At 43.2% G+C, this 16,553-nt stretch overlaps 1 protein-coding gene across 1 annotated transcript; it reads left to right on the forward strand.

The window, feature by feature from the left end:
* The first annotated feature begins 3,853 nt into the window (after positions 1 to 3,853).
* On the forward strand, positions 3,854 to 10,547 carry si:busm1-57f23.1 (uncharacterized protein LOC368621 homolog). Its single transcript, XM_065017143.1, has 5 exons — positions 3,854 to 3,992; positions 4,253 to 4,372; positions 8,583 to 8,734; positions 9,610 to 9,714; positions 10,231 to 10,547. The coding sequence occupies exons 2-5, from the start codon at positions 4,267 to 4,269 to the stop codon at positions 10,315 to 10,317; spliced, it is 450 nt and encodes a 149-aa protein (XP_064873215.1). The 5' UTR covers positions 3,854 to 3,992; positions 4,253 to 4,266; the 3' UTR covers positions 10,318 to 10,547.
* The last annotated feature ends 6,006 nt before the right edge of the window (positions 10,548 to 16,553 follow it).

The raw sequence follows: 16,553 nt of genomic DNA on the forward strand, positions 1-16,553 counted from the left end.
CGCACCCTTGTGGGGCCCCAGTGTTGAGGATCAGCGGGGTGGAGATGTTGTTGCCTACCCTCACCACCTGGGGGCGGCCCGTCAGGAAGTCCAGTACCCAGTTGCACAGGGCGGGGTCGAGACCCAGGGTCTCGAGCTTGATGACGAGCTTGGAGGGCACTATGGTGTTAAATGCCGAGCTGTAGTCGATGAACAGCATTCTCACATAGGTATTCCTCTTGTCCAGATGGGTTAGGGCAGTGTGCAGTGTGGTTGAGATTGCATCGTCTGTGGACCTATTTGGGCGGTAAGCAAATTGGAGTGGGTCTAGGGTGTCAGGTAGGGTGGAGGTGATATGGTCCTTGACTAGTCTCTCAAAGCACTTCATGATGACGGAAGTGAGTGCTACGCGGTGGTAGTCGTTTAGCTCAGTTACCTTAGCTTTCTTGGAAAAGGAACAATGGTGGCCCTCTTGAAGCATGTGGGAACAGCAGACTGGTATAGGGATTGATTGAATATGTCCGTAAACACACCAGCCAGCTGGTCTGCGCATGCTCTGAGGGCGCGCAGGGGATGTCGTCTGGGCCTGCAGCCTTGCGAGGGTTGACACGTTTAAATGTTTTCCTCACGTAGGCTGCAGTGAAGGAGAGTCCGCATGTTTTAGTTGCGGGCAGTGTCAGTGGCACTGTATTGTCCTCAAAGCGGGCAAAAAAGTTATTTAGTCTGCCTGGGAGCAAGACATCCTGGTCCGTGACGGTACTGGTTTTCTTTTTGTAATCCGTGATTGACTGTAGACCCTGCCACATACCTCTTATGTCTGAGCCGTTGAATTGAGATTCTACTTTTTCTCTATACTGACGCTTAGCTTGTTTGATTGCCTTGCGGAGGGAATAGTTACACTGTTTGTATTCGGTCATGTTTCCAGTCACTTTGCCCTGATTAAAAGCAGTGGCTCGCGCTTTCAGTTTCACGCGAATGCTGCCATCAATCCACGGTTTCTGGTTTGGGAATGTTTTAATCGTTGCTATGGGAACGACATCTTCAACGCACGTTCTAATGAACTCGCACACCGAATCAGCGTATTCGTCAATGTTGTCGTCTGACGCAATACGGAACATATCCCAGTCCACGTGACTCAGCGCGGGAGCTTCTTGTTTTAGTTTCTGTCTGTAGGCAGGGATCAACAAAATGGAGTCGTGGTCAGCTTTTCCGAAAGGAGGGCGGGGCAGGGCCTTATATGCGTCGCGGACGTTGGAATAGCAATGATCCAAGGTTTTTCCAGCCCTGGTAGCGCAATCGATATGCTGATAAAATTTAGGGAGTCTTGTTTTCAGATTAGCCTTGTTAAAAATCCCCAGCTACAATGAATGCAGCCTCCGGATATATGGATTCCAGTTTGCAAAGAGTCAAATAAAGTTCGTTCAGAGCCATCGATGTGTCTGCTTGGGGGGGAATATATACGGCTGTGAAAATAATCGAAGAGAATTCTCTTGGTAGATAATGCGTTCTACATTTGATTGTGAGCTTTAACTTCCCGACTGATGTCGTGAGATGTTGCTTCAATACGTAATACAATATATCCACATAATTTTCCTACCTCATGATGCCATCTATTTTGTGAAGTGCACCAGACCCTCCTGCAGAAAAACACCCCCACAACATGATGCTGCCACACCCTTGCTTCACGGTTGGGATGGTGTTCTTCGGCTTGCAAGCTGCCCCCTTTTTCCTCCAAACACAACGATGGTCATTATGGCCAAACAGTTCTATTTTTGTATCATCAGACCAGAGGACATTTATCCAAAAAGTACAATCGTTGTCCCCATGTGCAGTTGCAAACCGTAGTCTGGCTTTTTATGGTGGTTTTGGAGCAGGACTTCTTCCTTGCTGAGCGGCCTTTCAGGGTATGTCGATATAGGACTCGTTTTACTGTGGATATAGATACTTTTGTACCCGTTTCCTCCAGCGTCTTCACAAGGTCCTTTGCACTTTTCGCACCAAAGTACGTTGATCTCTAGGAGACAGAACGCGTCTCCTTCCTGAGCAGTATGACAGCTGCGGGTTTATACTTGCGTACTATTGTTTGTACAGATGAACATGATACCTTCAGGCATTTGGAAATTGCTCCCATGGATGAACCAGACTTGTGGAGGTCTACAATTTTTCTTGGCTGATTTCTTTTGATTTTCTCACGATGTCAAGCAAAGAGGCACTGAGTTTGAAGGTAGGCCTTGAAATACATCCACAGGTACACCTCCAATTGACTCAAATTATGTAAATTAGCCTATAAGAAACTTCTAAAGCCATGACACAATTTTCTGGAATTTTACAAGCTGTTTAAAGGCACAGTCAACTTAGTGTATGTAAACTTGTGACCCACTGGAATTGTGATACAGTGAATTATTGTAACAGCTGTTGGAAGGAGGTGTGGACCAAAGCACAGCGTGCTACTTGTTCAGGATTTTTATTTGACTGAACACTAAAACACAAAACAACAACTTGAATAAACAAAACCAAAACAGTCCTGTAAGGTGCATAAACACTAAACAGAAAATAACTACCCACAAGACACAGGTGGGAAAAGGCTACCTAAGTATGGTTCTCAATCAGAGACAACGATAGACAGCTGCCTCTGATTGAGAACCACACCCGGCCAAACACACAGAAATAGAAAACATAGATCACAAAAAAACATGCCCACCCCAAGTCACGCCCTGACAGAAGCAAAATAGAGACATAAAAAGGATCTCTAAGGTCAGGGCGCGACAATTATAATTGAAATAATCTGTCTGTAAACAATTGTTGGAAAAATTACTTGTGTCATGCACAAAGTAGATGTCCTAACTGACTTGACAAAACTATAGTTAATAAAAAAGAAATTTGTTGAAAAAAACGAGTTTTAATGACTCCAACCTAAGTTTATGTAAACTTCCGACTTCATTATATTTTAATTTATTTATTTATCATCATTATTTATTATTATTTATAGTTTACAGAATATATATATATTATAGAATACTTTCATTCAGAAATTACTTCATATTTCTGAGTTAGTCAGATATTAGTTTAGAAAGATTTGGGATCTAACTAGCTAGCATGCTACCAGCTAGATATTACTAGCTAGCATGCTACCAGCTAGATATTACTAGCTAGCATGCTACCAGCTAGATATTACTAGCTAGCATGCTACCAGCTAGATATTACTAGCTAGCATGCTACCAGCTAGATATTACTAGCTAGCATGCTACCAGCTAGATATTACTAGCTAGCATGCTACCAGCTAGATATTACTAGCTAGCATGCTACCAGCTAGATATTACTAGCTAGCATGCTACCAGCTAGATATTACTAGCTAGCTGCTTATGAAAGGTAGATAACTGGTTAATTTGAAAAAAAATCGTTCAAACTATTTCTCAATGTTACTGTCGCTGGCTAATGAATTTGATCTTTGTGATACAGCCAGTTTTATGTTGTTTCATTCCACACATGTTTCCCTGTCACCTACAGTAGAACATGAAGAACAGCATTGGTGAATGTAGGGTGTGTCAATATTCATTTATATATATTTAGACTCTGCATCGTTGGGAAGGGCTAGTCAGTCAGTCTGTGATGGTAAAGTCTGTTGTATTCGGTGCATGTGACAAATGCAATGTGATTTAGGTTCACATAGAAACATCCACACCTTTGAAAACCCCTACACACACAAAATACACACACCCACAAAATACACACACCCACACAATACACACACCCACACAATACCCATCCACCCAATGCCCAGTCATCTATATTAAAGCCCTGCTGACTGGCATAATACCCACCCACCCAATGCCCAGTACTCAGTCATCTATATTAAAGCCCTGCTGACTGAGTACTCAGCTCTTACTGCTGTTACTGCCAGGAAGAGGGTGTGGACTTAACTGGCTGGTTAAACATTCCACTGCCTAAATACAGAACCCTTCCTTTCTCTCATTCAACAGCAAACTGACTCGGACCACAGAGGATAGCTACTGGTAATACAGCTGTCTCTGTGTCTCTCTCTCTCTGTCTCTGTCTCTCTCTCTGTCTCCGTGTCTCTCTCTCTGTGTCTCTCTCTCTCTCTCTCTCTCTCTCTCTCTGTCTCTGTCTCTGTCTCTCTCTCTGTCTCCGTGTCTCTCTCTCTGTCTCTGTGTCTCTCTCTCTGTCTCTCTCTCTGTCTCTGTGTCTCTCTCTCTGTCTCTGTTTGAGCTAACAGCTTCATCTAACTGCCCAGGATACTCTTCTAACTCCCCAGGATACCATAACACCATGGCTCCCCAGTTGTTGCCGTTGTTGTCTCTGGTCTCAACTCTCTACCTGGTGGTCCAGGGACAGGAGCAGCCTCAACCCATAGAGGAGGAACCTATCACAGCGAGTAAGTACTGTGGACTAGCTTATCTTACCTTACTGTTATTTACCTCAGTTAATGCCCGTTCACTAACTGGTCCTACTGTGGACTAGATTCCATTTTAAGATAATTCTGCATCCAATCCAAAGTTGTTGCTTTTTGTGTTTATGATAAACTCAACTGTCTTTTAGTGTGTTGTGATCGTGTCTGTTTGAAGTTGTAACAATGTGTTATTTATTTCACCTTTATTTAACCAGGTAGGCAAGTTGAGAACACCTTTATTTAACCAGGTAGGCTAGTTGAGAACACCTTTATTTAACCAGGTAGGCCAGTTGAGAACACCTTTATTTAACCAGGTAGGCCAGTTGAGAACACCTTTATTTAACCAGGTAGGCCAGTTGAGAACACCTTTATTTAACCAGGTAGGCCAGTTGAGAACACCTTTATTTAACCAGGTAGGCTATTTAACCAGGTGAGAACACCTTTATTTAACCAGGTAGGCTAGTTGAGAACACCTTTATTTAACCAGGTAGGCTAGTTGAGAACACCTTTATTTAACCAGGTAGGCTAGTTGAGAACACCTTTATTTAACCAGGTAGGCAAGTTGAGAACACCTTTATTTAACCAGGTAGGCCAGTTGAGAACACCTTTATTTAACCAGGTAGGCTAGTTGAGAACAAGTTCTCATTTACAATTGAGACCTGGCCAAGATAAAGCAAAGCAGTTCGACACATACAACGACACAGAGTTACACATGGAGTAAAACAAACATACAGTCAATAATACAGTATAAACAAGTCTATATACAATGTGAGCAAATGAGGTGAGATAAGGCAGGTAAAGGCAAAAGGCCATGGTGGCAAAGTAAATACAATATAGCAAGTAAAACACTGGAATGGTAGTTTTGCAATGGAAGAATGTGCAAAGTAGAAATACAAATAATGGGGTGCAAAGGAGCAAAATAAATAAATAAATTAAATACAGTTGGGAAAGAGGTAGTTGTTTGGGCTAAATTATAGGTGGGCTGTGTACAGGTGCAGTAATCTGTGAGCTGCTCTGACAGCTGGTGCTTAAAGCTAGTGAGGGAGATAAGTGTTTCCAGTTTCAGAGATTTTTGTAGTTATGAATGATGCTATAGGAAATGTAACTACAAACTTGACATTGGAATGAGTGTGTACTTTACTAATGAACCCCAAACAGGGGTGGTTCAACATGAAATGGTTCAATTCCTTCATCCAAACCCAGTTCATTTGATGATTCATTAAAAATGTTGATGTCAACAGAACTAACAAGACATAGTGTGTTAAAAGCTTGCTCTGGTGGACGTGAAACATCTAATGGGGCAATCCGGAATTGGTGCCAATTTGGACTTTAAGAAAAATATATACAATCCAAACAATTGGTACATACATTTTTGGCCTCAACTTTTTTTCGAATCCCCAAATGCCATTCTAAGGTGTTTTAAAAAAAACTGTCTGTTGTCCAGACATGAATGAGTCTCAGAAATATCAGAGCAGTTGATGTCATATGTTGAGTTGAGCAGAAGGCAGAAGTGACTCAATTTGCGGCTGGTTATTTTCCCTTTTTACCACAATATTGACGCCATCCTGCCCACTCAGCTCTCTGGTTCCTATGAGTCAGAGGAGTTGGACTGTGTTGCTGTTCTGTTTTTACTGACTGCTCCTACTTTAGTACAGGAGTTAGCTTCCTAACCTCACTGCTTGAAATGTCTCCAATCATGTTTTCCAAGCGTTGCGTTTTATTTAGTGTAATTGACTATGATGTCAAACGGGCAGTCACATGTGTTTGTGAGACAGAAGATCCTTGGTTCGAGCCCAGTAAGGGTCAGGGAAAAAGAGGGAAACAATACCACACACACACGCCATTACTAGTCCTGTATTAGAGTAGTACTAACCCTTTACTAGTCCTGTATTAGAGTAGTACTAACCCTTTACTAGTCCTGTATTAGAGTAGTACTAACCCTTTACTAGTCCTGTATTAGAGTAGTACTAACCCTAACCCTTTACTAGTCCTGTATTAGAGTAGTACTAACCATTTACTAGTCCTGTATTAGAGTAGTACTAACCCTTAACTAGTCTGTATTAGAGTAGTACTAACCCTTTACTAGTCCTGTATTAGAGTAGTACTAACCCTTTACTAGTCCTGTATTAGAGTAGTGCTAACCCTTTACCAGTCCTGTATTAGAGTAGTGCTAACCCTTTACTAGTCCTGTATTAGAGTAGTGCTAACCCTTTACTAGTCCTGTATTAGAGTAGTACTAACCCTTTACTAGTCCTGTATTAGAGTAGTACTAACCCTTTACTAGTCCTGTATTAGAGTAGTACTAACCCTTTACTAGTCCTGTATTAGAGTAGTACTAACCCTTTACTAGTCCTGTATTAGAGTAGTACTAACCCTTTACTAGTCCTGTATTAGAGTAGTACTAACCCTTTACTAGTCCTGTATTAGAGTAGTACTAACCCTAACCCTTTACTAGTCCTGTATTAGAGTAGTACTAACCCTTTACTAGTCCTGTATTAGAGTAGTACTAACCCTTTACTAGTCCTGTATTAGAGTAGTACTAACCCTTTACTAGTCCTGTATTAGAGTAGTACTAACCCTTTACTAGTCCTGTATTAGAGTAGTACTAACCCTTTACTAGTCCTGTATTAGAGTAGTACTAACCCTTTACTAGTCCTGTATTAGAGTAGTACTAACCCTAACCCTTTACTAGTCCTGTATTAGAGTAGTACTAACCCTTAACTAGTCCTGTATTAGAGTAGTACTAACCCTTAACTAGTCCTGTATTAGAGTAGTACTAACCCTTTACTAGTCCTGTATTAGAGTAGTACTAACCCTTTACTAGTCCTGTATTAGAGTAGTACTAACCCTTTACTAGTCCTGTATTACAGTAGTGCTAACCCTTTACTAGTCCTTTATTAGAGTAGTACTAACCCTTTACTAGTCCTGTATTAGAGTAGTACTAACCCTTTACTAGTCCTGTATTAGAGTAATACTAACCCTTTACTAGTCCTGTATTAGAGTAGTACTAACCCTTTACTAGTCCTGTATTAGAGTAGTACTAACCCTTAACTAGTCCTGTATTAGAGTAGTACTAACCCTTAACTAGTCCTGTATTAGAGTAGTACTAACCCTTTACTAGTCCTGTATTAGAGTAGTACTAACCCTTTACTAGTCCTGTATTACAGTAGTGCTAACCCTTTACTAGTCCTTTATTAGAGTAGTACTAACCCTTTACTAGTCCTGTATTAGAGTAGTACTAACCCTTTACTAGTCCTGTATTAGAGTAATACTAACCCTTTACTAGTCCTGTATTAGAGTAGTACTAACCCTAACCCTTTACTAGTCCTGTATTAGAGTAGTACTAACCCTTAACTAGTCCTGTATTAGAGTAGTACTAACCCTTTACTAGTCCTGTATTAGAGTAGTATTAACCCTTTACTAGTCCTGTATTATAGTAGTAGTAACCCTTAACTAGTCCTGTATTAGAGTAGTACTAACCCTTTACTAGTCCTGTATTAGAGTAGTACTAACCCTAACCCTTTACTAGTCCTGTATTAGAGTAGTACTAACCCTAACCCTTTACTAGTCCTGTATTAGAGTAGTACTAACCCTTAACTAGTCCTGTATTAGAGTAGTACTAACCCTTTACTAGTCCTGTATTAGAGTAGTACTAACCCTTTACTAGTCCTGTATTCGAGTAGTACTAACCCTTTACTAGTCCTGTATTAGAGTAGTACTAACCCTTAACTAGTCTATATTAGAGTAGTACTAACCCTAACCCTTTACTAGTCCTGTATTAGAGTAGTACTAACCCTAACCCTTTACTAGTCCTGTATTATAGTAGTAGTAACCCTTAACTAGTCCTGTATTAGAGTAGTACTAACCCTTTACTAGTCCTGTATTAGAGTAGTACTAACCCTTTACTAGTCCTGTATTAGAGTAGTACTAACCCTAACCCTTTACTAGTCCTGTATTAGAGTAGTACTAACCCTTTACTAGTCCTGTATTAGAGTAGTACTAACCCTTTACTAGTCCTGTGTTAGAGTAGTACTAACCCTTTACTAGTCCTGTAGTGATTATTGCCTCTGCTATCGGTCCACCCCACCAACAAACATCTTCCAGAATGAGCAATACTGCTAAGTGAGCGCAGTGACGCTGTTCCACTTGCTGCTAGACATGTTCAGCTCCATGTAACTGAGTGTTGTGGTTGTAGAGAACATCCAGCTTCTGGGTGGCTGGTTCAGCAGAGACCCAGAGAGCCTGGAGGTGCAGATCACTGCTAAAGCTGCTGTGGACCACTTTAACACCCAGTCTAATGCCAGGAAATTCTTCAGACTGATCAATGTGATCTCCGCTGAGACTCAGGTGACAGTATTATCCAGGCTACATGCTAAATGCCCTATTTAATCCCCTATTTCCTCTAGGCTACATCATAAATGGTCCCCTTTTTCCTCTAGGCTACATCCTAAATGGTCCCCTTTTTCCTCTAGGCTACATCCTAAATGGTTCCTATTTCCTCTAGCCTACATCCCAAATGGTCCCCTATTTCCTCTCGGCTACATCCTAAATGGCCCCCTATTTCCTCTCGGCTACATCCTAAATGGTCCCCTATTTCCTCTAGGCTACATCCTAAATGGTCCCCTATTTCCTCTAGGCTACATCCTAAATGGTCCCCTATTTCCTCTAGGCTACATCCTAAATGGTCCTCTATTTCCTCTAGGCTACATCCTAAATGGTCCTCTATTTCCTCTAGGCTACATCCTAAATGGTCCCCTATTTCCTCTAGGCTACATCCTAAATGGTCCTCTATTTCCTCTAGGCTACATCCTAAATGGTCCCCTATTTCCTCTAGGCTACATCCTAAATGGTCCCCTATTTCCTCTAGGCTACATCCTAAATGGTCCCCTGTTTCCTCCAGGCTACATGCTAAATGGCCCCCTGTTTCCTCTAGGCTACATCCTAAATAGTCCCCTATTTCCTCTAGGCTACATCCTAAATGCCCTCCTATTAACCCTAGAGTGCACTACCTTTTTCATTTGGGACACTGTCCTATACTTCTAACTGCCTCCCTTTAAGTGGTAAAGTCATTTACACAACTTCTGCAATTCATATATAACATTAATTGTATATAATTGTACAAACATCTCTTGTTATTAGTTAATTTATTCAACTAAAAAGCTGATGTCAACAGGTGGTATGGTTGTTTCTTACTTAGGCTCTCCTTTATATGACCCAAACAGGTGACTAACGTGATCAACTATAGGATCGAGGTGATCATCGGGAAGACCAAGTGCCTCAAGGCAGAGCACAACTCAGACGTGGAGTCCTGTGTTCTGGGGAAAAAGGTTACTTATGGATATACAGAGCAAAGATTATACAGATATACTGTATGGGATTTAGAAACTGGACGTATGTCCCACATGGCACCCTATTCCCTATACAGTGCACTACTATTGACCAGAGTAGTGCACTACTTAGGGAATAGGGTGCCATGTGGTGTTACATAAGTGTAATTATGAAATAAGTGCTTCTGCATTGGAAAGCTCCAAATTTAGCAGTTCTTTCCTTTAATGGAGAGATTTAAGCACTTAATGCAGATACTGAGCTGGGCATTAGAGCCTTATAATTACGTAAGTAAAACAAAATGACCATTTTACAGTATGCAGTACATATAGTGACCTGGTGGTACCAGAACGGTACCATTCCACTCCATGTCCTGTCCCAGACACGTTTGTAACAATAGCACAGACAGGTCTGGTACTCAGGCTATACATCCAATACACCGTGTAATATTGGCCTCATAAATCACAGTGTCTATACAGATTATTGACATTAATGTGACGTAATCGTTTGTTTTACAGCGCCTGACATGTACGTTTGAGGTGTGGTTTAACCCTCGCAATGAAAAGTACGAGATCTCCAACTCCTCTTGCCAGAAGCAAATCTGACTCCAGATCAGTTTCAACCAACAACTACATGATCTGTCCTCTTCCTCCTGTAATAAGTAACACTGACTCTAGACCAGTCACCACTGACTACCTGAACATGACAATGACTATCTACAGAGTTACGCTACAACGAAATGCTTCATCATTGAATGACTTGACTTTTCAAAAGTGCTTAGATTTCTTTTAGGATTTGATGTGATTTTGTTTCTAATAAAATTGTTTTCAACTGACATTATTTAAGGACCTATTTTTTGTGGTTTTTAATTATATGATTTTGGGGGAAATGTTATCAGTGGATGACCAGATTCATTTTACTCTTGGATAGAGATGACTCCCCTTGGGGCTGCAGGGTAGCCTAGTAACCGAAAGGTTGCAAGTTCAAATCCCCGAGCTGACAAGGTACAAATCTGTCGTTCTGCCCCTGAACAGGCAGTTAACCCACTGTTCCTAGGCCGTCATTGAAAATAAGAATTTGTTCTTAACTGACTTGCCTGGTTAAATAAAGGTAAAATAAAAATAAAATAAAATAAAAGAGTTTCCTACTGGGACAGAGATGACATAGTTCCCTACTGGGACAGAGATGACAGAGTTCCCTACTGGGACATAGATGACAGAGTTCCCTACTGGGACAGAGATGACATAGTTCCCTACTGGGACAGAGATGACATAGTTCCCTACTTGGACAGAGATGACATAGTTCCCTACTGTGACAGAGATGACAGAGTTCCCTACTTGGACAGAGATGACATAGTTCCCTACTGGGACAGAGATGACATAGTTCACCACTGGGACAGAGATGACATAGTTCCCTACTGGGACAGAGATGACATAGTTCCCTACTGGGACAGAGATGACAGAGTTCCCTACTGGGATAGAGATGACAGAGTTCCCTACTGGGACAGAGACGACATAGTTCCCTACTGGTACAGAGATGGATATAGTTCCCTACTTGGACAGAGATGACAGAGTTCCCTACTGGGACAGAGATGACAGAGTTCCCTACTTGGACAGAGATGACATAGTTCCCTACTGGGACAGAGATGACATAGTTCCCTACTGGGACAGAGATGACATAGTTCCCTACTGGGACAGAGATGACATAGTTCCCTACTGGGACAGAGATGACAGTTCCCTACTGGGATAGAGATGACAGAGTTCCCTACTGGGACAGAGACGACATAGTTCCCTACTGGTACAGAGATGGATATAGTTCCCTACTTGGACAGAGATGACAGAGTTCCCTACTTGGACAGAGACGACAGAGTTCCCTACTGGGACAGAGATGACATAGTTCCCTACTGGGACATAGATGACATAGTTCCCTACTGGGACAGAGATGACAGAGTTCCCTACTGGGACAGAGATGACAGAGTTCCCTACTGGGACAGAGATGACAGAGTTCCCTACTGGGACAGAGATGACAGAGTTCTCTACTGGGACAGAGATGACATAGTTCCCTACTGGGACAGAGATGACATAGTTCCCTACTGTGACAGAGATGACAGAGTTCCCTACTTGGACAGAGATGACATAGTTCCCTACTGGGACAGAGATGACATAGTTCCCTACTGGGACAGAGATGACATAGTTCCCTACTGGGACAGAGATGACATAGTTCCCTACTGGGACAGAGATGACAGAGTTCCCTACTGGGATAGAGATGACAGAGTTCCCTACTGGGACAGAGACGACATAGTTCCCTACTGGTACAGAGATGGATATAGTTCCCTACTTGGACAGAGATGACAGAGTTCCCTACTGGGACAGAGATGACAGAGTTCCCTACTTGGACAGAGATGACATAGTTCCCTACTGGGACAGAGATGACATAGTTCCCTACTGGGACAGAGATGACATAGTTCCCTACTGGGACAGAGATGACAGTGCCCTACTGGGATAGAGATGACAGAGTTCCCTACTGGGACAGAGACGACATAGTTCCCTACTGGTACAGAGATGGATATAGTTCCCTACTTGGACAGAGATGACAGAGTTCCCTACTTGGACAGAGACGACAGAGTTCCCTACTGGGACAGAGATGACATAGTTCCCTACTGGGACAGAGATGACATAGTTCCCTACTGGGACAGAGATGACAGAGTTCCCTACTGGGACAGAGATGACAGAGTTCCCTACTGGGACAGAGATGACAGAGTTCCCTACTGGAACAGAGATGACATAGTTCCCTACTGGGACAGAGATGACATAGTTCCCTACTGGGACAGAGATGACAGAGTTCCCTACTGGGACAGAGATGACAGAGTTCCCTACTGGGACAGAGATGACAGAGTTCCCTACTGGGACAGAGATGACAGAGTTCTCTACTGGGACAGAGATGACATAGTTCCCTACTGGGACAGAGATGACATAGTTCCCTACTGTGACAGAGATGACAGAGTTCCCTACTTGGACAGAGATGACATAGTTCCCTACTGGGACAGAGATGACATAGTTCCCTACTGGGACAGAGATGACATAGTTCCCTACTGGGACAGAGATGACAGAGTTCCCTACTGGGACAGAGATGACAGAGTTCCCTACTGGGATAGAGATGACAGAGTTCCCTACTGGGACAGAGACGACATAGTTCCCTACTGGTACAGAGATGGATATAGTTCCCTACTTGGACAGAGATGACAGAGTTCCCTACTGGGACAGAGATGACAGAGTTCCCTACTTGGACAGAGATGACATAGTTCCCTACTGGGACAGAGATGACATAGTTCCCTACTGGGACAGAGATGACATAGTTCCCTACTGGGACAGAGATGACATAGTTCCCTACTGGGACAGAGATGACAGTGCCCTACTGGGATAGAGATGACAGAGTTCCCTACTGGGACAGAGACGACATAGTTCCCTACTGGTACAGAGATGGATATAGTTCCCTACTTGGACAGAGATGACAGAGTTCCCTACTTGGACAGAGAGGACAGAGTTCCCTACTGGGACAGAGATGACATAGTTCCCTACTGGGACAGAGATGACATAGTTCCCTACTGGGACAGAGATGACAGAGTTCCCTACTGGGACAGAGATGACAGAGTTCCCTACTGGGACAGAGATGACAGAGTTCCCTACTGGGACAGAGATGACAGAGTTCTCTACTGGGACAGAGATGACATAGTTCCCTACTGGGACAGAGATGACATAGTTCCCTACTGGGACAGAGATGACAGAGTTCCCTACTGGGACAGAGATGACAGAGTTCCCTACTGGAACAGAGATGACATAGTTCCCTACTGGGACAGAGATGACATAGTTCCCTACTGGGACAGAGATGACAGAGTTCCCTACTGGGACAGAGATGACAGAGTTCCCTACTGGGACAGAGATGACATAGTTCCGAACAAGACCAGAGATGACATAGTTCCCTACTGGGACAGAGATGACAGAGTTCCCTACTGGGAAAGAGATGACATAGTTCCCTACTGGGACAGAGATGACATAGTTCCCTACTGGGACAGAGATGACAGAGTTCCCTACTGGGACAGAGATGACAGAGTTCCCTACTGGGACAGAGATGACATAGTTCCCAACAAGACCAGAGATGACATAGTTCCCTACTGGGACAGAGATGACAGAGTTCCCAACAAGACCAGAGATGACATAGTTCCCTACTGGGACAGAGATGACAGAGTTCTCTACTGGGACAGAGATGACAGAGTTCCCTACTGGGACAGAGATGACATAGTTCCCTACTGGGACAGAGATGACATAGTTCCCTACTGGGACAGAGATGACATAGTTCCCTACTGGGATAGAGATGACATAGTTCCCTACTGGGACAGAGATGACATAGTTCCCTACTGGGATGGAGATGACAGAGTTCCCTACTGGGACAGAGATGACATAGTTCCCTACTGGGACAGAGATGACAGAGTTCCCTACTGGGACAGAGATGACAGAGTTCCCTACTGGGAGAGAGATGACATAGTTCCCTACTGGGACAGAGATGACATAGTTCCCTACTGGGACAGAGATGACATAGTTCCCTACTGGGACAGAGATGACAGAGTTCCCTACTGGGACAGAGATGACAGAGTTCCCTACTTGGACAGAGATGACATAGTTCCCTACTGGGACAGAGATGACATAGTTCCCTACTGGGACAGAGATGACATAGTTCCCTACTGGGACAGAGATGACATAGTTCCCTACTGGGACAGAGATGACAGAGTTCCCAACAAGACCAGAGATGACATAGTTCCCTACTGGGACAGAGATGACAGAGTTCCCAACAAGACCAGAGATGACAGAGTTCCCTACTGGGACAGAGACGACATAGTTCCCTACTTGGACAGAGACGACAGAGTTCCCTACTGGGATAGAGATGACATAGTTCCCTACTGGGACAGAGATGACATAGTTCCCTACTGGGACAGAGATGACATAGTTCCCTACTGGGACAGAGACGACATAGTTCCCTACTGGGACAGAGATGACATAGTTCCCTACTGGGACAGAGATGACAGAATTCCCTACTGGGATAGAGATGACAGAGTTCCCTACTGGGACAGAGATGACATAGTTCCCTACTGGGACAGAGATGACATAGTTCCCTACTGGGACAGAGACATGACACAGAGATGACATAGTTCCCTACTGGGACATAGATGACATAGTTCCCTACTGGGACAGAGATGACATAGTTCCCTACTGGGACATAGATGACATAGTTCCCTACTGGGACATAGATGACATAGTTCCCTACTGGGACAGAGATGACATAGTTCCCTACTGGGACATAGATGACATAGTTCCCTACTGGGACAGAGATGAAATAGTTCCCTACTGGGACAGAGATGACATAGTTCCCTACTGGGACATAGATGACATAGTTCCCTACTGGGACAGAGATGCCCACTCTGTAGGACTGCGTGGCCTCAGACAGTTCCATCACCAAGTTCGCTGACAACACAACAGTAGTAGGCCTGATTACCAACAGCGACGAGACGGCCTACAATGAGGAGGCAGGCACTCTGATGGCGTGGTGCCAGGTAAACCACCTCTCCCTCAACGTTAGCAAAACAAAGGAGCTTATTGTGGACTTCAGCAGGAACCAGGCTGGACTCAACCTCATCCTCATCACCGTGGAGACCGTCAATAACTTCGGTGTACACATCTTAGAGAAGCTGAAATGGTCAAACCACACGGACACTGTGGTGAAGAAGGCACGACAGCGACTCTTCAACCTTTGTCCCGAGGGCCTCACATTGATCTACAGGAGCACCAGCGACTGTTGGGATGCATCACATCAAGGTACGGCAACTCCCCTGCGGACTGCAAGGCACAGAGGCTGATATGTTCAGCCAAGAGCACTATTGGGTGACCAACAAAAACCAGCACTATTTTGACCTTACAGTGAAATTCTTACTTACAAGCCCGTATTAACCAAGAAAGAAAAATACGTGTTAAGAAAGTATTTTCTCAAATAAACTGAAGTAAAAAATAAATACAAATTAAAATAAAAAAACAGTCAAAATAAACAGTACCCGTCAAAAGTGTGGACACACCTACTCATCCCAGGGTTGTTCTTCATTTTTATTATTTTCTACATTGTCGAATAATAGTGAAGACATCAAAACGATCAAACAACACACATGGAATCATGTTATATCTAACACAGTGTTAAACAAATCAAAATATATTTTATATTTGAGATTCTTCAAATAGCCACCCTTTGCCTTGATGACAGCTTTGCACACTCTTGGCATTCTCTCAACCAGCTTCATGAGGTAGTCACCTGGAATGTGCATTTTAATTAAGAGGTGTGCCTTTTTTAAAAGTTCATTTGTGGAATTTATTTCCTTCTTAATGTGTTTGAGCCAATCAGGTGTGTTGTGACAAGGTAGGGGTGGTATACAGAAGATATCCCTATTTGGTAAAAGACCAAGTCCATATTATGGCAAGAACAGCTCAAATAAGCAAAGAGAAACGACAGTCCATCATTACTTTAAGACATGAAGGTCGGTCAGTGCGGAACATTTCAAGAACTTTTACATTTCTTCAAGTGCAGTCTCAAAAACCACCAAGCGCTATGATGAAACTGTCTCTCATGAGGACCGCCACAGGACAGGAAGACCCAGAGTTACCTCTGCTGCAGAGGATACGTTCATTAGAGTTACCAGCCTCAGAAATTGCAGCCCAAATAAATGCTTCACAGAGTTCAAGTAACAGACACATCTCAACATCAGCTGTTCAGAGGAGACCGTGTGAATCAGGCCTTCATGGTT

The sequence above is a fragment of the Oncorhynchus nerka genome, linkage group LG4 (genome assembly GCF_034236695.1).
Source record: "Oncorhynchus nerka isolate Pitt River linkage group LG4, Oner_Uvic_2.0, whole genome shotgun sequence".
In the NCBI taxonomy this organism is placed as follows: Eukaryota; Metazoa; Chordata; class Actinopteri; order Salmoniformes; family Salmonidae; genus Oncorhynchus; species Oncorhynchus nerka.

Coding starts and splice junctions, on each gene's coding strand:
- si:busm1-57f23.1 (XM_065017143.1), top strand. CDS start 4,267: ATGGCTCCCCAGTTGTTGCCGTTGTTGTCTCTGGTCTCAACTCTCTAC. Junction 4,373..8,582: donor GGAGGAACCTATCACAGCGA/GTAAGTACTGTG, acceptor TTGTGGTTGTAG/AGAACATCCAGCTTCTGGGT. Junction 9,715..10,230: donor CCTGTGTTCTGGGGAAAAAG/GTTACTTATGGA, acceptor TTTGTTTTACAG/CGCCTGACATGTACGTTTGA.